This window comes from Rana temporaria, chromosome 12 (assembly GCF_905171775.1).
Source record: "Rana temporaria chromosome 12, aRanTem1.1, whole genome shotgun sequence".
Classification (NCBI taxonomy): Eukaryota; Metazoa; Chordata; class Amphibia; order Anura; family Ranidae; genus Rana; species Rana temporaria.
Window position 1 is genome coordinate 288,041 of NC_053500.1, and position 22,708 is coordinate 310,748.

Below are 22,708 nucleotides of genomic sequence, written 5' to 3' on the forward strand. Positions count from 1 at the left end.
AAAACCTTCTCCAAATCCCGCTACAAATCTAAGGGAGGACGTAGATTTTCAGTCCAAGGACCTCGGCTCTGGAATGTTCCGCCCACGACCGTTCACATGGAAGAAAACCATCGGGCTTTTAGGAAAAAACGAAAGACCCGCCTCTTCTGAAGGACCAGCGCGACTCTGGATGCAAAGCGCCTTGAGGCGATTCGGGTCGCTATACAACTCACTCACTCACTCATCTAAGGGTGTCCTGGTCCTAACTCTCTTTCCCCCAAAATACATAAAAAGGACTGTCAAAAGAAATAAAACCTCTTTTACATCCAAGAAGTGTCTGGCGCCCAATGACTTTCTCCATCTTCGCACCCACTATGCCTCACAACCCACCACATATTGAAGGATGTCGGTTATCTTTGGCCTTGGAGGTCCTCATTAGACCAAAAGAGGGAAAAGACCTTTCTACACAGCTGTAACGGAACGTCCCGCGCTACGCTGGAGTGCCTCCGTCATATAACCCCTCCCCCAGTCTGCATATAGATATCAGATATTCCAGCTGCTCACAACACACAACGAGACGAGACTTGTTTGTCTGCTGAACATGGAGAACCAAGAATACAACCTTATATACAGTTAGAGGAGGTAACCAGAACATAAATTTACATGAGCTAATTAACTAATCATTTACCCAAACAAGGCGACTCCGAGATATGACCTTTCAGGGTAGACGTCCCGTCTCCTCGCTCACCTGCTATACAATACACATTATCATAAGTGTAAACACAGGACATCTTCACACAATAGCAGGGTCAATCAGCACAGAGAACAGACAGGTGGCTGGAGGTGATGACATTAGCATCTCCTTACACTGTATGTCCCAACAGTATGAATCAGTCACTCTATTATGGCATATACAGGGGCCCCAGGCATACAGAGCACCCCTCCCCCAAATGCCAGGGCCCATGATCGCGAGGCAAGAGGCCAGCATTCAGTCCCTTCCAAAAGCCTCTGTCCCGGGTGAGTCTGTCACAACAGCCAAGAATGGAGATGGTGCGGACTGACTGTGAGTTCACTCTGCTGGACTATCGCATGTCTGGACCAGGTGGAGGTCTGGGACCTTGTTAGATGACGGAGGAGAAGTGAGACTCACGCGGGACAGAGGCTTTTGGAGGGGATTGGACGCTCGCCTCTGGTCCCCGGTATTTGAGGAAGATGTTCCGCTATGTAAAAGGACATTATTAAGGAGGCCATGATGGTCTCTGGCAGCTTGGGACAAATACTTCCTCCAGTACATCTCTGTGGAGGAGGATCTTCCCCTGATGGTGCCGCTCGTGGCTTAGCGTCTCTTGCCGGCGGCTCACATCCCCCGAGCCGAGCATGGTGCGCTCCCTCGCTGGTCCCCGATGTTGTTTCCGCATTGCCTTGCAGCCTCCGCTCTCAAGCTGCCCGGTCCCCGTATCGCTCCTCGGCGGCTGCCTGGTCCCCGTATCGCTCCTCGGCGGCTGGCCGGTCCCCGTATCGCTCCTCGGCGGCTGGCCGGTCCCCGTATCGCTCCTCGGCGGCTGGCCGGTCCCCGTATCGCTCCTCGGCGGCTGCCTGGTCCCCGTATCGCTCCTCGGCGGCTGGCCGGTCCCCGTATCGCTCCTCGGCGGCTGCCTGGTCCCCGTATCGCTCCTCGGCGGCTGGCCGGTCCCCGTATCGCTCCTCGGCGGCTGGCCGGTCCCCGTATCGCTCCTCGGCGGCTGGCCGGTCCCCGTATCGCTCCTCGGCGGCTGCCCGGTCCCCGTATCGCTCCTCGGCGGCTGCCCTGTCCCCGGAATGTGAGGTGAATATGAGGAGAATGACGGGAGAATGTGAGGAGAATGACGGGAGAATGTGGGGAGAATGTGAGGGGAATGTGGGGAGAATGTGAGGAGAATGTGAGGAGAATATGAGGAGAATGTGAGGAGAATGTGGGGAGAATGTGAGGGGAATGTGAGGAGAATATGAGGAGAATGTGAGGGGAATGTGGGGGAGATGTGAGGGGAATGTGAGGTGAATATGAGGAGAATGTGGGGGTAATGTGGGGAGAATGTGAGGAGAATGTGAGGTGAATATGAGGAGAATGTGGGGGTAATGTGAGGAGAATGTGGGGGGAATGACGGGAGAATGTGGGGGGAATATGAGGAGAATGTGGGGGTAATGTGAGGAGAATGTGGGGGGAATGTGAGGTGAATATGAGGAGAATGTGGGGGGAATGTGAGGTGAATATGAGGAGAATGTGGGGGGAATGTGAGGAGAATGTGGGGGGAATGTGGGGAGAATGTGGGGGGAATGTGAGGTGAATATGAGGGGAATGTGAGGAGAATATGAGGAGAATGACGGGAGAATGTGGGGGGGATGTGAGGTGAATATGAGGAGAATGTGGGGGTAATGTGAGGAGAATGTGGGGAGAATGTGGGGGTAATGTGAGGAGAATGTGGGGAGAATGTGGGGGGAATATGAGGAGAATGTGGGGGGAATGTGAGGTGAATATGAGAATGTGGCGGGAATGTGAGGTGAATATGAGGAGAATGTGGGGGGAATGTGAGGTGAATATGAGGAGAATGTGGGGGGAATGTGAGGAGAATGTGGGGGGAATGTGGGGAGAATGTGGGGGGAATGTGAGGAGAATATGAGGAGAATGACGGGAGAATGTGGGGGGGATGTGAGGTGAATATAAGGAGAATGTGGGGGTAATGTGAGGAGAATGTGGGGGGAATGTGAGGTGAATGTGAGGAGAATGTGAGGTGAATGTGAGGGGAATGTGAGGTGAATGTGAGGAGAATGTGAGGTGAATGTGAGGGGAATGTGAGGAGAATGTGAGGGGAATGTGAGGAGAATATGAGGAGAATGTGAGGGGAATGTGAGGAGAATATGAGGAGAATGTGAGGGGAATGTGGGGGAGATGTGAGGGGAATGTGAGGGGAATGTGAGGAGAATATGAGGAGAATGTGAGGAGAATGTGGGGAGAATGTGAGGGGAATGTGAGGAGAATATGAGGAGAATGTGAGGGGAATGTGGGGGAGATGTGAGGAGAATGTGAGGAGAATGTGGGGGGAATGTGAGGAGAATGACGGGAGAATGTGGGGGGAATATGAGGAGAATGTGGGGGGAATGTGAGGTGAATATGAGAATGTGGCGGGAATGTGAGGTGAATATGAGGAGAATGTGGGGGGAATGTGAGGTGAATATGAGGAGAATGTGGGGGGAATGTGAGGAGAATGTGGGGGGAATGTGGGGAGAATGTGGGGGGAATGTGAGGAGAATATGAGGAGAATGACGGGAGAATGTGGGGGGGATGTGAGGTGAATATAAGGAGAATGTGGGGGTAATGTGAGGAGAATGTGGGGGGAATGTGAGGTGAATGTGAGGAGAATGTGAGGTGAATGTGAGGGGAATGTGAGGTGAATGTGAGGAGAATGTGAGGTGAATGTGAGGGGAATGTGAGGAGAATGTGAGGGGAATGTGAGGAGAATATGAGGAGAATGTGAGGGGAATGTGAGGAGAATATGAGGAGAATGTGAGGGGAATGTGGGGGAGATGTGAGGGGAATGTGAGGGGAATGTGAGGAGAATATGAGGAGAATGTGAGGAGAATGTGGGGAGAATGTGAGGAGAATGTGAGGAGAATGTGAGGGGAATGTGGGGGAGATGTGAGGAGAATGTGAGGAGAATGTGGGGGGAATGTGAGGAGAATGACGGGAGAATGTGGGGGGAATGTGAGGAGAATGTGTGGTGAATGACGGGAGAATTGCGGGGAAATTGCGGTGAATGTGAATACAGGCATACCCCGCTTTACGGACACTCACTTTACTTACACTCGCGAGTACGGACATGCCCGCGAGTGTACGTAAAGTGTCTCACAAGTACAAATATTCCCGCGCCGTGCACCCGCATTAGACGGAACTGAAGTTCTGAGCACTTAGCCTGCTCAGTTCCAGTGTGCTCTTTCTGTATCCTGGCTGCCTCCCCACCTCCGGTGACATCACATCCCCTCAGGCTTCCCAGTCAGCCACAGAATGCCATCCAGCCTCTCAATAGCAATGTCCTTTGTGCACAGCGCGATGTCCGGGGGATGGATTGGAGCGCCCCCCCTTGCATCAGATGAGCTTATTTACATGTGAGTGTTCCCCTGATGCCCCCACTAAAGCCCCTGGCACCCCCACTACAGCCTAGAAGTGAAAAAAGGCATTGCTTCACTTTAAGTACATTTTCGTTTTACATCAATGCTCTGGTCCCGTTGTGTACGTAAAAGTGGGGTATGCCTGTAGTGAGAAGTGATGGAGGGAGAAGAAGGGGGAGGGGAATGGTGTCTCGCAGTCCCTCCTCAGAAGGCGGGAAGGGGGTGTGTACGATGTGTGGGGGCGGAGCCGTGTGAATTCTGGGGAAGGCGGGAAGGGGGTGTGTACGATGTGTGGGGGGCGGAGCCCTATGAATTCTGGAGAAGGCGGGAAGGGGGTGTGTACGATGTGTGGGGGGCGGAGCCGTGTGAATTCTGGGGAAGGGGGTGTGTACGATGTGTGGGGGGCGGAGCCGTGTGAATTCTGGAGAAGGCGGGAAGGGGGTGTGTACGATGTGTGGGGGCGGAGCCGTGTGAATTCTGGGGAAGGCGGGAAGGGGGTGTGTACGATGTGTGGGGGGCGGAGCCCTATGAATTCTGGAGAAGGCGGGAAGGGGGTGTGTACGATGTGTGGGGGGCGGAGCCGTGTGAATTCTGGGGAAGGGGGTGTGTACGATGTGTGGGGGGCGGAGCCGTGTGAATTCTGGAGAAGGCGGGAAGGGGGTGTGTACGATGTGTGGGGGCGGAGCCGTGTGAATTCTGGGGAAGGCGGGAAGGGGGTGTGTACGATGTGTGGGGGGCGGAGCCCTATGAATTCTGGAGAAGGCGGGAAGAAGAATAAGGAAATGTGAGAGGCGGGGTTGTATGACGTAGCGGAGGAGGCGGGGTGTGGGCGGTGCGGAGTCAGGAAGAGGGCGGAGTTTGTGGTCGGTAATGGAGGAGAGCGGAGTCGGTGTCCGGTGATGGGGTTCCCGGTTCTCCTCACATTCCTCCTCCTCTGCCTGACGGTGAGTTCCCTTCTCTGTACTTCACACCCACCGGACCCGACCGACCGACCGACTACACCCGGGGGGGGCCTGACCGGGACTGACCGCGTGTGTGATAGAAACTCCTCCCGCCGGAGGAACACCTACCTCCCCCCCCTCCATGTGTACATACCGCCTGTCCCCGGGGGGAGGGGACATACTACATTGTATACTACCATATGGTGTCACCCCTCCCCCCCTCACCTGTATACTGTACACCCCCTCTCACCTGTATACTGTACACCCCCTCTCACCTGTATACTGTACACCCCCCTCCCCCTCACACCTGTATACTGTACACCCCCCCTCCCCCCTCACCTGTATACTGTACACCCCCCTCCCCCTACATACCTGTATACTGTACACCCCCCCTCACCTGTATACTGTACACCCCCCTCCCCCTCACCTGTATACTGTACACCCCCTCCCCCTACACACCTGTATACTGTACTCCCCCCCTCCCTACACACCTGTATACTGTACACCCCCTCCCCCCTACATACCTGTATACTGTACACACCTGTATACTGTACTCCCCCCCCCTACACACCTGTATACTGTACACCCCCCTCCCCCCTACACACCTGTATACTGTACACCCCCCTCCCCCCTACACACCTGTATACTGTACACCCCCCCTCCCCCCTCACCTGTATACTGTACTCCCCCCTCCCCCTCCACACCTGTATACTGTACTCCCCCCTCCCCACCTGTATACTGTACTCCCCCCCTCCCTACACACCTGTATACTGTACTCCCCCCCTCCCTACACACCTGTATACTGTACTCCCCCTCACCTGTATACTGTACACCCCCCTCCCCCCCTACACACCTGTATACTGTACTCCCCCTCCCCCCCTCACCTGTATACTGTACACCCCCTCCCCCTACACACCTGTATACTGTACACCCCCCTCACCCCTACACACCTGTATACTGTACACCCCCCTCCCCCTACACACCTGTATACTGTACACCCCCCCTCCCCCTACACACCTGTATACTGTACACCCCCCCCTACACACCAGTATACCCCCCTCCCCCTACACACCTGTATACTTCACAACCCCCTCCCCCTACACACCTGTATACTTCACAACCCCCTCCCCCTACACCTGTATACTGTACACCCCCCCTCCCCCCTCACCTGTATACTGTACACCCCTCCCCCCTACACACCTGTATACTGTACACCCCCTCCCCCCTACACACCTGTATACTTCACCCCCCTCCCCCCTACACACCTGTATACTGTACACCCCCTCCCCCCTACACACCTGTATACTGTACACCCCACTCCCCCCCTACACACCTGTATACTTCACCCCCCTCCCCCTACACACCTGTATACTGTACACCCCCTACACACCTGTATACTGTACACCCCCTCCCCCCTACACACCTGTATACTGTACACACCTGTATACTGTACACCCCCCTCCCCCCTACACACCTGTATACTGTACACCCCCCCCCTCACCTGTATACTGTGTACCCCCTCATCTCTATACTGTACTCCCCCTCCCCCCTACACACCTGTATACTGTACACCCCCCTTCACACCTGTATACTGTACACCCCCCTCCCCCCTACACACCTGTATACTGTACACCCCCCTCCCCCCTACACACCTGTATACTGTACACCCCCCTCCCCCCTACACACCTGTATACTGTACACCCCCCTCCCCCCTACACACCTGTATACTGTACACCCCCTCCCCCCTACACACCTGTATACTGTACACCCCCCCTCCCTACACACCTGTATACTGTACACACCCCTCCCCCCTACACACCTGTATACTGTACACCCCCTCCCCCCTACACACCTGTATACTGTACTCCCCCCTCTCCCTACACACCTGTATACTGTACACCCCCCCCTCCCTACACACCTGTATACTGTACACCCCCCCTCACCTGTATACTGTACTCCCCCCTCCCCCTCCACACCTGTATACTGTACTCCCCCCTCCCCACCTGTATACTGTACATCACCCCCTCCCCCCCCACACACTGTACACTATATTGGGGCTCTATTTTTTTTGCAAAAATGACTGTTTTTAACTTGTAAACAACAATTGTCATAAAACGGCCGGGTCTTTAAGTGGTTAAACTTCCCTCATTTACAGACCGAAGTTCCTCCCTTTCATCTAAATGAATGGAATGATACTTTGTTTCTAGTTCTGTAATCTCTGACAATGTTGTGATAATCTTGGCTGTTGTGAGCAGAGATCTCTGCACTGAATCCAGGAAATGCTGTGTTCTGATCATGTGGGGGTTAAATCCAGATCACATTCGATTTATCGTACTGTATACTGTCACCCCTCCCCCACACAGCTGTGTACCTACGATACGGATACCAATGTCTTCCTCACATTGTGGGGTGGAGTGTCCTCTTATGTTGGGTGGAGTGTCCTCTTACGTTGGGGCTCGTTGTTGGGTGGAATGTCCTCTTACGTTGGGGCTCGTTGTTGGGTGGAGTGTCCTCTTACGTTGGGGGTTGTTGTGGGTGGGTGTCTCTTACGTTGGGGTTGTTGTTGGGTGGAGTGTCCTCTTATGTTGGGTCTCGTTGTTGGGTGGAATGTCCTCCTATGTTGGGGCTCGTTGTTGGGTGGAATGTCCTCTTACGTTGGGGCTCGTTGTTGGGTGGAATGTCCTCTTATGTTGGGGCTCGTTGTTGGGGTGGAATGTCCTCTTATGTTGGGGCTCGTTGTTGGGGTGGAATGTCCTCTTATGTTGGGGCTCGTTGTTGGGGTGGAATGTCCTCCTATGTTGGGTGGAGTGTCCTCTTACGTTGGGGCTCGTTGTTGGGGTGGAATGTCCTCTTACGTTGGGGCTCGTTGTTGGGTGGAGTGTCCTCTTACGTTGGGGCTCGTTGTTGGGTGGAGTGTCCTCTTACGTTGGGGCTCGTTGTTGGGTGGAGTGTCCTCTTACGTTGGGGCTCGTTGTTGGGTGGAGTGTCCTCTTACGTTGGGGCTCGTTGTTGGGTGGAGTGTCCTCTTACGTTGGGGCTCGTTGTTGGGTGGAGTGTCCTCTTACGTTGGGGCTCGTTGTTGGGTGGAGTGTCCTCCTTATGTTAGGGGGGGAATGTCCTCTTACGTTGGGGCTCGTTGTAGGATGGAATGTCCTCTTACGTTAGGGGGGGAATGTCCTCTTACGTTGGGGCTCGTTGTAGGATGGAATGTCCTCTTACGTTGGGGGTTGTTGTTGGGTGGAGTGTCTTCTTATGTTGGGGCTCGTTGTTGGGTGGAATGTCCTCCTATGTTGGGGCTCGTTGTTGGGTGGAGTGTCCTCTTACGTTGGGGCTCGTTGTTGGGTGGAATGTCCTCTTACGTTGGGGCTCGTTGTTGGGTGGAGTGTCCTCTTACGTTGGGGCTCGTTGTTGGGTGGAGTGTCCTCTTACGTTGGGGGTTGTTGTTGGGTGGAGTGTCCTCTTATGTTGGGTCTCGTTGTTGGGTGGAATGTCCTCCTATGTTGGGGCTCGTTGTTGGGTGGAATGTCCTCTTACGTTGGGGCTCGTTGTTGGGTGGAATGTCCTCTTATGTTGGGGCTCGTTGTTGGGGTGGAATGTCCTCTTATGTTGGGGCTCGTTGTTGGGGTGGAATGTCCTCTTATGTTGGGGCTCGTTGTTGGGGTGGAATGTCCTCCTATGTTGGGTGGAGTGTCCTCTTACGTTGGGGCTCGTTGTTGGGGTGGAATGTCCTCTTACGTTGGGGCTCGTTGTTGGGTGGAGTGTCCTCTTACGTTGGGGCTCGTTGTTGGGTGGAGTGTCCTCTTACGTTGGGGCTCGTTGTTGGGTGGAGTGTCCTCTTACGTTGGGGCTCGTTGTTGGGTGGAGTGTCCTCTTACGTTGGGGCTCGTTGTTGGGTGGAGTGTCCTCTTACGTTGGGGCTCGTTGTTGGGTGGAGTGTCCTCCTTATGTTAGGGGGGGAATGTCCTCTTACGTTGGGGCTCGTTGTAGGATGGAATGTCCTCTTACGTTAGGGGGGGAATGTCCTCTTACGTTGGGGCTCGTTGTAGGATGGAATGTCCTCTTACGTTGGGGGTTGTTGTTGGGTGGAGTGTCTTCTTATGTTGGGGCTCGTTGTTGGGTGGAATGTCCTCCTATGTTGGGGCTCGTTGTTGGGTGGAGTGTCCTCTTACGTTGGGGCTCGTTGTTGGGTGGAATGTCCTCTTACGTTGGGGCTCGTTGTTGGGTGGAATGTCCTCTTACGTTGGGGCTCGTTGTTGGGTGGAATGTCCTCTTACGTTGGGGCTCGTTGTTGGGTGGAATGTCCTCTTACGTTGGGGCTCGTTGTGGGGGTGGAGTGTCCTCTTACGTTGGGGCTCGTTGTTGGGTGGAATGTCCTCTTACGTTGGGGCTCGTTGTTGGGTGGAGTGTCCTCTTACGTTGGGGCTCGTTGTTGGGTGGAATGTCCTCTCTTACGTTGGGGCTCGTTGTTGGGTGGAATGTCCTCCTATGTTGGGGCTCGTTGTTGGGTGGAATGTCCTCCTATGTTGGGGCTCGTTGTTGGGTGGAATGTACTCCTATGTTGGGGCTCGTTGTTGGGTGGAATGTCCTCTTACGTTGGGGCTCGTTGTTGGGTGGAGTGTCCTCTTACGTTGGGGCTCGTTGTTGGGTGGAGTGTCCTCTTACGTTGGGGCTCGTTGTTGGGTGGAGTGTCCTCTTACGTTGGGGCTCGTTGTTGGGTGGAGTGTCCTCTTACGTTGGGGCTCGTTGTTGGGTGGAGTGTCCTCTTACGTTGGGGCTCGTTGTTGGGTGGAGTTTCCTCCTTATGTTAGGGGGGGAATGTCCTCTTACGTTGGGGCTCGTTGTAGGATGGAATGTCCTCTTACGTTAGGGGGGGAATGTCCTCTTACGTTGGGGCTCGTTGTAGGATGGAATGTCCTCTTACGTTGGGGGTTGTTGTTGGGTGGAATGTCCTCCTATGTTGTGGCTCGTTGTTGGGTGGAGTGTCCTCTTACGTTGGGGCTCGTTGTTGGGTGGAATGTCCTCTTACGTTGGGGCTCGTTGTTGGGTGGAATGTCCTCTTACGTTGGGGCTCGTTGTTGGGTGGAGTGTCCTCTTACGTTGGGGCTCGTTGTTGGGTGGAGTGTCCTCTTACGTTGGGGCTCGTTGTTGGGTGGAGTGTCCTCTTACGTTGGGGCTCGTTGTTGGGTGGAGTGTCCTCTTACGTTGGGGCTCGTTGTTGGGTGGAGTGTCCTCTTACGTTGGGGCTCGTTGTTGGGTGGAGTGTCCTCTTACGTTGGGGCTCGTTGTTGGGTGGAGTTTCCTCCTTATGTTAGGGGGGGAATGTCCTCTTACGTTGGGGCTCGTTGTAGGATGGAATGTCCTCTTACGTTAGGGGGGGAATGTCCTCTTACGTTGGGGCTCGTTGTAGGATGGAATGTCCTCTTACGTTGGGGGTTGTTGTTGGGTGGAATGTCCTCCTATGTTGTGGCTCGTTGTTGGGTGGAGTGTCCTCTTACGTTGGGGCTCGTTGTTGGGTGGAATGTCCTCTTACGTTGGGGCTCGTTGTTGGGTGGAATGTCCTCTTACGTTGGGGCTCGTTGTGGGGGTGGAGTGTCCTCTTACGTTGGGGCTCGTTGTTGGGTGGAATGTCCTCTTACGTTGGGGCTCGTTGTTGGGTGGAATGTCCTCTCTTACGTTGGGGCTCGTTGTTGGGTGGAATGTCCTCTTACGTTGGGGCTCGTTGTGGGGGTGGAGTGTCCTCTTACGTTGGGTCTCGTTGTTGGGTGGAATGTCCTCTTACGTTGGGGCTCGTTGTTGGGTGGAATGTCCTCTTACGTTGGGGCTCGTTGTTGGGTGGAATGTCCTCTTACGTTGGGGCTCGTTGTTGGGTGGAAGGTCCTCTCTTACGTTGGGGCTCGTTGTTGGGTGGAATGTCCTCCTATGTTGGGGCTCGTTGTTGGGTGGAATGTCCTCCTATGTTGGGGCTCGTTGTTGGGTGGAATGTCCTCTTACGTTGGGGCTCGTTGTTGGGTGGAGTGTCCTCTTACGTTGGGGCTCGTTGTTGGGTGGAATGTCCTCTCTTACGTTGGGGCTCGTTGTTGGGTGGAATGTCCTCCTATGTTGGGGCTCGTTGTTGGGTGGAATGTCCTCCTATGTTGGGGCTCGTTGTTGGGTGGAGTGTCCTCTTACGTTGGGGCTCGTTGTTGGGTGGAATGTCCTCTTACGTTGGGGCTCGTTGTTGGGTGGAATGTCCTCTTACGTTGGGGCTCGTTGTTGGGTGGAATGTCCTCTTACGTTATGCTTGTTGTTGGGTGGAATGTCCTCTTACGTTGGGGCTCGTTGTTGGGTGGAATGTCCTCTTACGTTATGCTTGTTGTTGGGTGGAATGTCCTCCTATGTTGGGGCTCGTTGTTGGGTGGAGTGTCCTCCTATGTTGGGGCTCGTTGTGGGGTGGAGTGTCCTCTTACGTGTTTAAGGGTTTCAGGACAAAAGTCTGCTGACACAGGGCTCACCAAAGTCTAGAGGGACCTGACCTAACATAACCATGACCAGCCATCATATGGGGGCCCCAGGAACTTTTGGGTGGTTATGAAATTCAACCAAAAAAATAAATAAATGACATTTGGTGGTCCTGGAACGTGATGGTCCTGATGACCCCCGATAATGATTTGGGTTCCTGGTGCTGCCGGGTTTTATTCTGTAGAAGAGATGATGCAATAGGTGGAAATAGTTTCCCATCTGTAAGAAGAAACTCCCCTATTCTGGTGGTGGTGGGGGGGGCAGTGCAAAGTCACACGGTGGGGGGGGGGGGCTGTTAAGATGAGTGCGGGTGTGCGAGATAAGACCTGGGAAGAGACATGTGCTCCGACCTTTATCTGACTGAAACCAAACTAGACCCTGGAAACTTCTCTTTTCTGCCCACGTGTGTGGATGAAAGGGGGAGGGCTGGTGTTGTGCGCCCCATAGGTGGAAGGAGGACCCCTCCCGGTGTGTGCGCCCCATAGGTGGAAGGAGGACCCCTCCCGGTGTGTGCGCCCCATAGGTGGAAGGAGGACCCCTCCCGGTGTGTGCGCCCCATAGGTGGAAGGAGGACCCCTCCCGGTGTGTGCCCCCCATAGGTGGAAGGAGGACCCCCCCCCCCCGGTGTGTGTGCGCTCTATAGGTGGAAGGAGGACCCCCCCCAAGGTGTATTGGAAATCTGTTAGTATGACCCCCCCTCTCTCTCTCTATCCTGCAGGGCGGTGGAGGGAGCAGCACGGTGTCTCTCCCGGAAACGCTGCTCTTCGTCTCCACCTTGGATGGAAGTCTTCATGCCGTCAGCAAGAGGACCGGAACTATCAAGTGGACATTGAAAGAAGGTGAGAGAGTCAGTGCGTCTGTAGAGCTGTATGGTAAAGAGGGGGATATTGGGTGGCGGGGGAGCAGTGTGATGGTGGGTAGCGATGTGACGGGGTGCAGTGGTGTGACACAGTGTGGTGGGGGGGAGCGGTGTGATGGGGTGCAGGGTAGGGGGAGCGGTGTGACGGGGTGGGGGGGAGCGGTGTGATGGGGTGGAGGGGAGCGGTGTGACGGGGTGCAGGGTGGGGGGGGTAGCGGTCTGGTGGGGGGGGGGGGAGCGGTGTGACGGGGTGCAGGGTGGGGGGGAGCGGTGTGACGGGGTCCAGGGTGGGGGGTAGCGGTCTGGTGGGGGGGGGAGCGGTGTGGCGGGGTGCAGTGGTGTGACACAGCGTGGTGGGGGGGAGCGGTGTGACGGGGTGGGGGGGAGCGGTGTGATGGGGTGCAGGGTGGGGGGGGGGGAGCGGTGTGACGGGGTCCAGGGTGGGGGGTAGCAGTCTGGTGGGGGGGGAGCGGTGTGGCGGGGTGCAGTGGTGTGACACAGCGTGGTGGGGGGGAGCGGTGTGACGGGGTGGGGGGGAGCGGTGTGACGGGGTGCAGGGTGGGGGGGGGGAGCGGTGTGACGGGGTGGAGGGGAGCGGTGTGACGGGGTGCAGGGTGGGGGGGGAGCGGTGTGACGGGGTGCAAGGTGGGGGGGAGCGGTCTGGTGGGGGGGGAGCGGTGTGCAGGGTGGGGGGTGGATGGGGGGAGCGGTGTGACGGGGTGGAGGGAGCGGTGTGACGGGGTGCAGGGTGGGGGGGAGCGGTGTGACGGGGTGCAGGGTGGGGGGTAGCGGTCTGGTGGGGGGGGAGCGGTGTGACGGGGTGCAGGGTGGAGGGGAGCGGTCTGGTGGGGGGGAGTGGTGTGACGGGGTGGGGGGGAGTGGTGTGACGGGGTGCAGGGTGGGGGGGAGCGGTGTGACGGGGTGCAGGGTGGAGGGGAGCGGTCTGGTGGGGGGGAGTGGTGTGACGGGGTGGGGGGGAGCGGTGTGACGGGGTGCAGGGTGGGGGGGAGCGGTGTGACGGGGTGGATGGGGGGGAGCGGTGTGACGGGGTGCAGGGTGGAGGGGAGCGGTCTGGTGGGGGGGAGTGGTGTGACGGGGTGGGGGGGAGCGGTGTGACGGGGTGGGGGGGGGGGGGTTGGTGCAACTTGTGAAGGAAATCTCTTCTTGCTGGTAGTAATTTTCTCTCCTCTTGCAGATCCGGTGCTCCAGGTCCCCACACATGTGGAAGAGTAAGTTCCCGCTTTGTGTACACTGAGTAGAGCGCCACCTGCTGGTCACACATACAGCGCCTTGAGAAAGTATTCATACCCCTTGAAATTCCCCACGTTTTCTCATGTTACAACCAAAAACGTAAATGTATTTTATTGGGATTTTATGTGAGAGAAAAACACAAAGGGCTAGATTCAGCTAGAGCGGCGCTCCTTTGTTCCGGCGTATCGCAGCTCATTTTCGCTACGCTGACGTAACTCTGAGAGGAAGAGCTGTATTCACAAAGCACTCGCTCCCAAAGTTGCGTTGGCATAGCGAAAATGGGCCGGCCTAATTCAAATTGGGCAGGTAGGGGGCGTACTACATGTAAATGAAGGGCCGTTCGTACGGCGCATTCTCGGAATCACTTTGCCAATTATACCTAAGATACGTCGGCTCAATGCTCTCGACGTGAACGTAACCTACGCCCAGCCCCATTCACGTACCACTTACGTAAACGACGTAAAATTCAACGCTTGTTCCGTCGTCCATACCTTAACATTGGCTGCGCCTCATATAGCAGGGGTAACTTTACAACGGACGTACGCCTTACGTAAACGGCGTAGGTTACAGCAATGGGCGCAAGTACATTCGTGAATCGGCGTATCTAGCTCATTTACATATTCTACGCGTAAATCTACGGAAGCGCCCCTAGCGGCCAGCGTAAATATGCGCCCAATATACAACGGCGTAGGAGACTTGCGTCAATTCAGGCGTATCTGATTTAGAGAATCAGGGCAGAGATACGACGGCGTAAGTCTACCTGAATCCGGCTACTTGTGCCTGGGGAAGGAACGGCTCAGACTGCACTGTCCAGGTCTATAGACATCATATTCCCGGGGGGGGGGGGTGTCTGATCTCTCTGTGCCCCTCCCCCGTGTAGCGTCATGTCTGGTCTCTGTGTGCCCCTCCCCCGTGTAGCGTCATGTCTGATCTCTGTGCCCCTCCCCCGTGTAGCGTCATGTCTGGTCTCTGTGCCCCTCCCCCGTGTAGCGTCATGTCTGATCTCTGTGTGCCCCTCCCCCGTGTAGCGTCATGTCTGGTCTCTGTGTGCCCCTCCCCCGTGTAGCGTCATGTCTGATCTCTGTGTGCCCCTCCCCCGTGTAGCGTCATGTCTGATCTCTGTGGGCCCCTCCCCCGTGTAGCGTCATGTCTGGTCTCTCTGTGCCCCTCCCCCGTGTAGCGTCATGTCTGGTCTCTCTGTGCCCCTCCCCCGTGTAGCGTCATGTCTGGTCTCTGTGTTGCCCCTCCCCCGTGTAGCGTCATGTCTGATCTCTGTGTGCCCCTCCCCCGTGTAGCGTCATGTCTGGTCTCTGTGTGCCCCTCCCCCGTGTAGCGTCATGTCTGATCTCTGTGTGCCCCTCCCCCGTGTAGCGTCATGTCTGATCTCTGTGGGCCCCTCCCCCGTGTAGCGTCATGTCTGGTCTCTCTGTGCCCCTCCCCCGTGTAGCGTCATGTCTGGTCTCTGTGTTGCCCCTCCCCCGTGTAGCGTCATGTCTGGTCTCTGTGTGCCCCTCCCCCGTGTAGCGTCATGTCTGGTCTCTGTGTTGCCCCTCCCCCGTGTAGCGTCATGTCTGGTCTCTGTGTGCCCCTCCCCCGTGTAGCGTCATGTCTGGTCTCTGTGTTGCCCCTCCCCCGTGTAGCGTCATGTCTGATCTCTGTGTGCCCCTCCCCCGTGTAGCGTCATGTCTGATCTCTGTGTTGCCCCTCCCCCGTGTAGCGTCATGTCTGGTCTCTGTGTGCCCCTCCCCCGTGTAGCGTCATGTCTGGTCTCTGTGTGCCCCTCCCCCGTGTAGCGTCATGTCTGATCTCTGTGTTGCCCCTCCCCCGTGTAGCGTCATGTCTGATCTCTGTGTGCCCCTCCCCCGTGTAGCGTCATGTCTGGTCTCTGTGTGCCCCTCCCCCGTGTAGCGTCATGTCTGATCTCTGTGTGCCCCTCCCCCGTGTAGCGTCATGTCTGGTCTCTGTGTGCCCCTCCCCCGTGTAGCGTCATGTCTGGTCTCTGTGTGCCCCTCCCCCGTGTAGCGTCATGTCTGATCTCTGTGTTGCCCCTCCCCCGTGTAGCGTCATGTCTGGTCTCTGTGCCCCTCCCCCGTGTAGCGTCATGTCTGATCTCTGTGTGCCCCTCCCCCGTGTAGCGTCATGTCTGATCTCTGTGTGCCCCTCCCCCGTGTAGCGTCATGTCTGGTCTCTGTGCCCCTCCCCCGTGTAGCGTCATGTCTGGTCTCTGTGTGCCCCTCCCCCGTGTAGCGTCATGTCTGGTCTCTGTGTGCCCCTCCCCCGTGTAGCGTCATGTCTGGTCTCTGTGTTGCCCCTCCCCCGTGTAGCGTCATGTCTGATCTCTGTGCCCCTCCCCCGTGTAGCGTCATGTCTGGTCTCTGTGTGTGCCCCTCCCCCGTGTAGCGTCATGTCTGATCTCTGTGTGCCCCTCCCCCGTGTAGCGTCATGTCTGGTCTCTGTGCCCCTCCCCCGTGTAGCGTCATGTCTGGTCTCTGTGTGCCCCTCCCCCGAGTAGCGTCATGTCTGATCTCTGTGTGCCCCTCCCCCGTGTAGCGTCATGTCTGATCTCTGTGTGCCCCTCCCCCGTGTAGCGTCATGTCTGGTCTCTGTGCCCCTCCCCCGTGTAGCGTCATGTCTGGTCTCTGTGTGCCCCTCCCCCGAGTAGCGTCATGTCTGATCTCTGTGTTGCCCCTCCCCTGTGTAGCGTCATGTCTGACGTCTCTGTGTGCCCCTCCCCCGTGTAGCGTCATGTCTGGTCTCTGTGTGCCCCTCCCCCGTGTAGCGTCATGTCTGGTCTCTGTGGGCCCCTCCCCCGTGTAGCGTCATGTCTGATCTCTGTGTTGCCCCTCCCCCGTGTAGCGTCATGTCTGGTCTCTGTGCCCCTCCCCCGTGTAGCGTCATGTCTGATCTCTGTGTGCCCCTCCCCCGTGTAGCGTCATGTCTGATCTCTGTGTGCCCCTCCCCCGTGTAGCGTCATGTCTGGTCTCTGTGTTGCCCCTCCCCCGTGTAGCGTCATGTCTGGTCTCTGTGGGCCCCTCCCCCGTGTAGCGTCATGTCTGGTCTCTGTGCCCCTCCCCCGTGTAGCGTCATGTCTGATCTCTGTGTTGCCCCTCCCCCGTGTAGCGTCATGTCTGATCTCTGTGCCCCTCCCCCGTGTAGCGTCATGTCTGGTCTCTGTGTTGCCCCTCCCCCGTGTAGCGTCATGTCTGGTCTCTGTGTGCCCCTCCCCCGTGTAGCGTCATGTCTGGTCTCTGTGTGCCCCTCCCCCGTGTAGCGTCATGTCTGGTCTCTGTGTGCCCCTCCCCCGTGTAGCGTCATGTCTGGTCTCTGTGTGCACCTCCCCCGTGTAGCGTCATGTCTGATCTCTGTGTGCCCCTCCCCCGTGTAGCGTCATGTCTGGTCTCTGTGTGCCCCTCCCCCGTGTAGCGTCATGTCTGGTCTCTGTGTGCACCTCCCCCGTGTAGCGTCATGTCTGATCTCTGTGTTGCCCCTCCCCCGTGTAGCGTCATGTCTGGTCTCTGTGTTGCCCCTCCCCCGTGTAGCGTCATGTCTGATCTCTGTGCCCCTCCCCCGTGTAGCGTCATGTCTGGTCTCTGTGTGTGCCCCTCCCCCGTGTAGCGTCATGTCTGATCTCTGTGTGCCCCTCCCCCGTGTAGCGTCATGTCTGGTCTCTGTGCCCCTCCCCCGTGTAGCGTCATGTCTGGTCTCTGTGTGCCCCTCCCCTGTGTAGCGTCATGTCTGACGTCTCTGTGTGCCCCTCCCCCGTGTAGCGTCATGTCTGGTCTCTGTGGGCCCCTCCCCCGTGTAGCGTCATGTCTGGTCTCTGTGTTGCCCCTCCCCCGTGTAGCGTCATGTCTGGTCTCTGTGCCCCTCCCCCGTGTAGCGTCATGTCTGATCTCTGTGTGCCCCTCCCCCGTGTAGCGTCATGTCTGGTCTCTGTGTTGCCCCTCCCCCGTGTAGCGTCATGTCTGGTCTCTGTGTGCCCCTCCCCCGTGTAGCGTCATGTCTGGTCTCTGTGTGCCCCTCCCCCGTGTAGCGTCATGTCTGATCTCTGTGTGCCCCTCCCCCGTGTAGCGTCATGTCTGGTCTCTGTGTTGCCCCTCCCCCGTGTAGCGTCATGTCTGATCTCTGTGTGCCCCTCCCCCGTGTAGCGTCATGTCTGGTCTCTGTGTTGCCCCTCCCCCGTGTAGCGTCATGTCTGGTCTCTGTGGGCCCCTCCCCCGTGTAGCGTCATGTCTGGTCTCTGTGGGCCCCTCCCCCGTGTAGCGTCATGTCTGATCTCTGTGTTGCCCCTCCCCCGTGTAGCGTCATGTCTGGTCTCTGTGTTGCCCCTCCCCCGTGTAGCGTCATGTCTGGTCTCTGTGTTGCCCCTCCCCCGTGTAGCGTCATGTCTGGTCTCTGTGTGCCCCTCCCCCGTGTAGCGTCATGTCTGGTCTCTGTGTTGCCCCTCCCCCGTGTAGCGTCATGTCTGGTCTCTGTGCCCCTCCCCCGTGTAGCGTCATGTCTGGTCTCTGTGTGCCCCTCCCCCGTGTAGCGTCATGTCTGATCTCTGTGTTGCCCCTCCCCCGTGTAGCGTCATGTCTGATCTCTGTGGGCCCCTCCCCCGTGTAGCGTCATGTCTGGTCTCTGTGCCCCTCCCCCGTGTAGCGTCATGTCTGATCTCTGTGTGCCCCTCCCCCGTGTAGCGTCATGTCTGGTCTCTGTGCCCCTCCCCCGTGTAGCGTCATGTCTGATCTCTGTGCCCCTCCCCCGTGTAGCGTCATGTCTGGTCTCTGTGTGCCCCTCCCCCGTGTAGCGTCATGTCTGATCTCTGTGTGCCCCTCCCCCGTGTAGCGTCATGTCTGGTCTCTGTGCCCCTCCCCCGTGTAGCGTCATGTCTGGTCTCTGTGCCCCTCCCCCGTGTAGCGTCATGTCTGGTCTCTGTGTTGCCCCTCCCCCGTGTAGCGTCATGTCTGATCTCTGTGTGCCCCTCCCCCGTGTAGCGTCATGTCTGGTCTCTGTGCCCCTCCCCCGTGTAGCGTCATGTCTGGTCTCTGTGTGCCCCTCCCCCGTGTAGCGTCATGTCTGATCTCTGTGTGCCCCTCCCCCGTGTAGCGTCATGTCTGGTCTCTGTGTGCCCCTCCCCCGTGTAGCGTCATGTCTGGTCTCTGTGTTGCCCCTCCCCCGTGTAGCGTCATGTCTGATCTCTGTGTGCCCCTCCCCCGTGTAGCGTCATGTCTGATCTCTGTGTGCCCCTCCCCCGTGTAGCGTCATGTCTGATCTCTGTGTGCCCCTCCCCCGTGTAGCGTCATGTCTGATCTCTGTGTGCCCCTCCCCCGTGTAGCGTCATGTCTGGTCTCTGTGCCCCTCCCCCGTGTAGCGTCATGTCTGGTCTCTGTGTGCCCCTCCCCCGTGTAGCGTCATGTCTGGTCTCTGTGGGCCCCTCCCCCGTGTAGCGTCATGTCTGATCTCTGTGTTGCCCCTCCCCCGTGTAGCGTCATGTCTGGTCTCTGTGTTGCCCCTCCCCCGTGTAGCGTCATGTCTGGTCTCTGTGTTGCCCCTCCCCCGTGTAGCGTCATGTCTGATCTCTGTGCCCCTCCCCCGTGTAGCGTCATGTCTGGTCTCTGTGTGCCCCTCCCCCGTGTAGCGTCATGTCTGATCTCTGTGCCCCTCCCCCGTGTAGCGTCATGTCTGATCTCTGTGTTGCCCCTCCCCCGTGTAGCGTCATGTCTGGTCTCTGTGTGCCCCTCCCCCGTGTAGCGTCATGTCTGGTCTCTGTGTGCCCCTCCCCCGTGTAGCGTCATGTCTGGTCTCTGTGCCCCTCCCCCGTGTAGCGTCATGTCTGGTCTCTGTGTGCCCCTCCCCCGTGTAGCGTCATGTCTGATCTCTGTGTGCCCCTCCCCCGTGTAGCGTCATGTCTGATCTCTGTGTGCCCCTCCCCCGTGTAGCGTCATGTCTGATCTCTGTGTGCCCCTCCCCCGTGTAGCGTCATGTCTGATCTCTGTGTGCCCCTCCCCCGTGTAGCGTCATGTCTGGTCTCTGTGTGCCCCTCCCCCGTGTAGCGTCATGTCTGGTCTCTGTGTGCCCCTCCCCCGTGTAGCGTCATGTCTGGTCTCTGTGTGCACCTCCCCCGTGTAGCGTCATGTCTGATCTCTGTGTGCCCCTCCCCCGTGTAGCGTCATGTCTGGTCTCTGTGTGCCCCTCTCCCGTGTAGCGTCATGTCTGGTCTCTGTGTTGCCCCTCCCCCGTGTAGCGTCATGTCTGGTCTCTGTGTGCCCCTCCCCCGTGTAGCGTCATGTCTGGTCTCTCTGTGCCCCTCCCCCGTGTAGCGTCATGTCTGATCTCTGTGTGCCCCTCCCCCGTGTAGCGTCATGTCTGGTCTCTGTGGGCCCCTCCCCCGTGTAGCGTCATGTCTGGTCTCTGTGTGCCCCTCCCCCGTGTAGCGTCATGTCTGGTCTCTCTGTGCCCCTCCCCCGTGTAGCGTCATGTCTGGTCTCTGTGTGCCCCTCCCCCGTGTAGCGTCATGTCTGGTCTCTGTGTGCCCCTCCCCCGTGTAGCGTCATGTCTGATCTCTGTGCCCCTCCCCCGTGTAGCGTCATGTCTGGTCTCTGTGTGCCCCTCCCCCGTGTAGCGTCATGTCTGGTCTCTGTGGGCCCCTCCCCCGTGTAGCGTCATGTCTGGTCTCTGTGCCCCTCCCCCGTGTAGCGTCATGTCTGATCTCTGTGTGCCCCTCCCCCGTGTAGCGTCATGTCTGGTCTCTGTGTGCCCCTCCCCCGTGTAGCGTCATGTCTGATCTCTGTGTGCCCCTCCCCCGTGTAGCGTCATGTCTGATCTCTGTGCCCCTCCCCCGTGTAGCGTCATGTCTGGTCTCTGTGTGCCCCTCCCCCGTGTAGCGTCATGTCTGGTCTCTGTGGGCCCCTCCCCCGTGTAGCGTCATGTCTGGTCTCTGTGCCCCTCCCCCGTGTAGCGTCATGTCTGATCTCTGTGTGCCCCTCCCCCGTGTAGCGTCATGTCTGGTCTCTGTGTGCCCCTCCCCCGTGTAGCGTCATGTCTGATCTCTGTGTGCCCCTCCCCCGTGTAGCGTCATGTCTGATCTCTGTGTGCCCCTCCCCCGTGTAGCGTCATGTCTGGTCTCTGTGTTGCCCCTCCCCCGTGTAGCGTCATGTCTGATCTCTGTGTGCCCCTCCCCCGTGTAGCGTCATGTCTGGTCTCTGTGTGCCCCTCCCCCGTGTAGCGTCATGTCTGGTCTCTGTGTGCCCCTCCCCCGTGTAGCGTCATGTCTGGTCTCTGTGTGCCCCTCCCCCGTGTAGCGTCATGTCTGGTCTCTGTGTTGCCCCTCCCCCGTGTAGCGTCATGTCTGGTCTCTGTGTGCCCCTCCCCCGTGTAGCGTCATGTCTGGTCTCTGTGCCCCTCCCCCGTGTAGCGTCATGTCTGATCTCTGTGTGCCCCTCCCCCGTGTAGCGTCATGTCTGGTCTCTCTGTGCCCCTCCCCCGTGTAGCGTCATGTCTGGTCTCTGTGTGCCCCTCCCCCGTGTAGCGTCATGTCTGGTCTCTGTGTTGCCCCTCCCCCGTGTAGCGTCATGTCTGGTCTCTGTGTGCCCCTCCCCCGTGTAGCGTCATGTCTGGTCTCTGTGTTGCCCCTCCCCCGTGTAGCGTCATGTCTGGTCTCTGTGGGCCCCTCCCCCGTGTAGCGTCATGTCTGGTCTCTGTGCCCCTCCCCCGTGTAGCGTCATGTCTGATCTCTGTGTGCCCCTCCCCCGTGTAGCGTCATGTCTGGTCTCTGTGTGCCCCTCCCCCGTGTAGCGTCATGTCTGGTCTCTGTGCCCCTCCCCCGTGTAGCGTCATGTCTGGTCTCTGTGTGCCCCTCCCCCGTGTAGCGTCATGTCTGATCTCTGTGTGCCCCTCCCCCGTGTAGCGTCATGTCTGGTCTCTGTGCCCCTCCCCCGTGTAGCGTCATGTCTGGTCTCTGTGTGCCCCTCCCCCGTGTAGCGTCATGTCTGATCTCTGTGTGCCCCTCCCCCGTGTAGCGTCATGTCTGATCTCTGTGTGCCCCTCCCCCGTGTAGCGTCATGTCTGATCTCTGTGTGCCCCTCCCCCGTGTAGCGTCATGTCTGATCTCTGTGGGCCCCTCCCCCGTGTAGCGTCATGTCTGGTCTCTGTGTGCCCCTCCCCCGTGTAGCGTCATGTCTGGTCTCTGTGTGCCCCTCCCCCGTGTAGCGTCATGTCTGGTCTCTGTGTGCCCCTCCCCCGTGTAGCGTCATGTCTGGTCTCTCTGTGCCCCTCCCCCGTGTAGCGTCATGTCTGATCTCTGTGTGCCCCTCCCCCGTGTAGCGTCATGTCTGGTCTCTCTGTGCCCCTCCCCCGTGTAGCGTCATGTCTGATCTCTGTGTGCCCCTCCCCCGTGTAGCGTCATGTCTGGTCTCTGTGTGCCCCTCCCCCGTGTAGCGTCATGTCTGGTCTCTGTGTTGCCCCTCCCCCGTGTAGCGTCATGTCTGATCTCTGTGTGCCCCTCCCCCGTGTAGCGTCATGTCTGGTCTCTGTGTGCCCCTCCCCCGTGTAGCGTCATGTCTGGTCTCTGTGCCCCTCCCCCGTGTAGCGTCATGTCTGATCTCTGTGTGCCCCTCCCCCGTGTAGCGTCATGTCTGGTCTCTGTGCCCCTCCCCCGTGTAGCGTCATGTCTGATCTCTGTGTGCCCCTCCCCCGTGTAGCGTCATGTCTGGTCTCTGTGTGCCCCTCCCCCGTGTAGCGTCATGTCTGGTCTCTGTGTGCCCCTCCCCCGTGTAGCGTCATGTCTGATCTCTGTGTGCCCCTCCCCCGTGTAGCGTCATGTCTGGTCTCTGTGTGCCCCTCCCCCGTGTAGCGTCATGTCTGATCTCTGTGTGCCCCTCCCCCGTGTAGCGTCATGTCTGATCTCTGTGTGCCCCTCCCCCGTGTAGCGTCATGTCTGATCTCTGTGTGCCCCTCCCCCGTGTAGCGTCATGTCTGGTCTCTGTGTGCCCCTCCCCCGTGTAGCGTCATGTCTGGTCTCTGTGTGCCCCTCCCCCGTGTAGCGTCATGTCTG

At 58.0% G+C, this 22,708-nt stretch overlaps 1 protein-coding gene across 1 annotated transcript in view; it reads left to right on the forward strand.

Moving 5' to 3' along the window:
- Positions 1 to 4,920: 4,920 nt before the first annotated feature.
- ERN1 (endoplasmic reticulum to nucleus signaling 1) overlaps positions 4,921 to 22,708 on the forward strand; it is a 43,682-nt gene continuing 25,894 nt past the window's right edge. Inside the window, exons 1-3 of the mRNA XM_040331378.1 lie at positions 4,921 to 5,066; positions 12,280 to 12,400; positions 13,616 to 13,649. Coding sequence (XP_040187312.1) covers positions 5,022 to 5,066; positions 12,280 to 12,400; positions 13,616 to 13,649 — 200 coding nt within the window. The 5' untranslated portion in view covers positions 4,921 to 5,021. The remainder of the gene's footprint in view (positions 5,067 to 12,279; positions 12,401 to 13,615; positions 13,650 to 22,708) is intronic.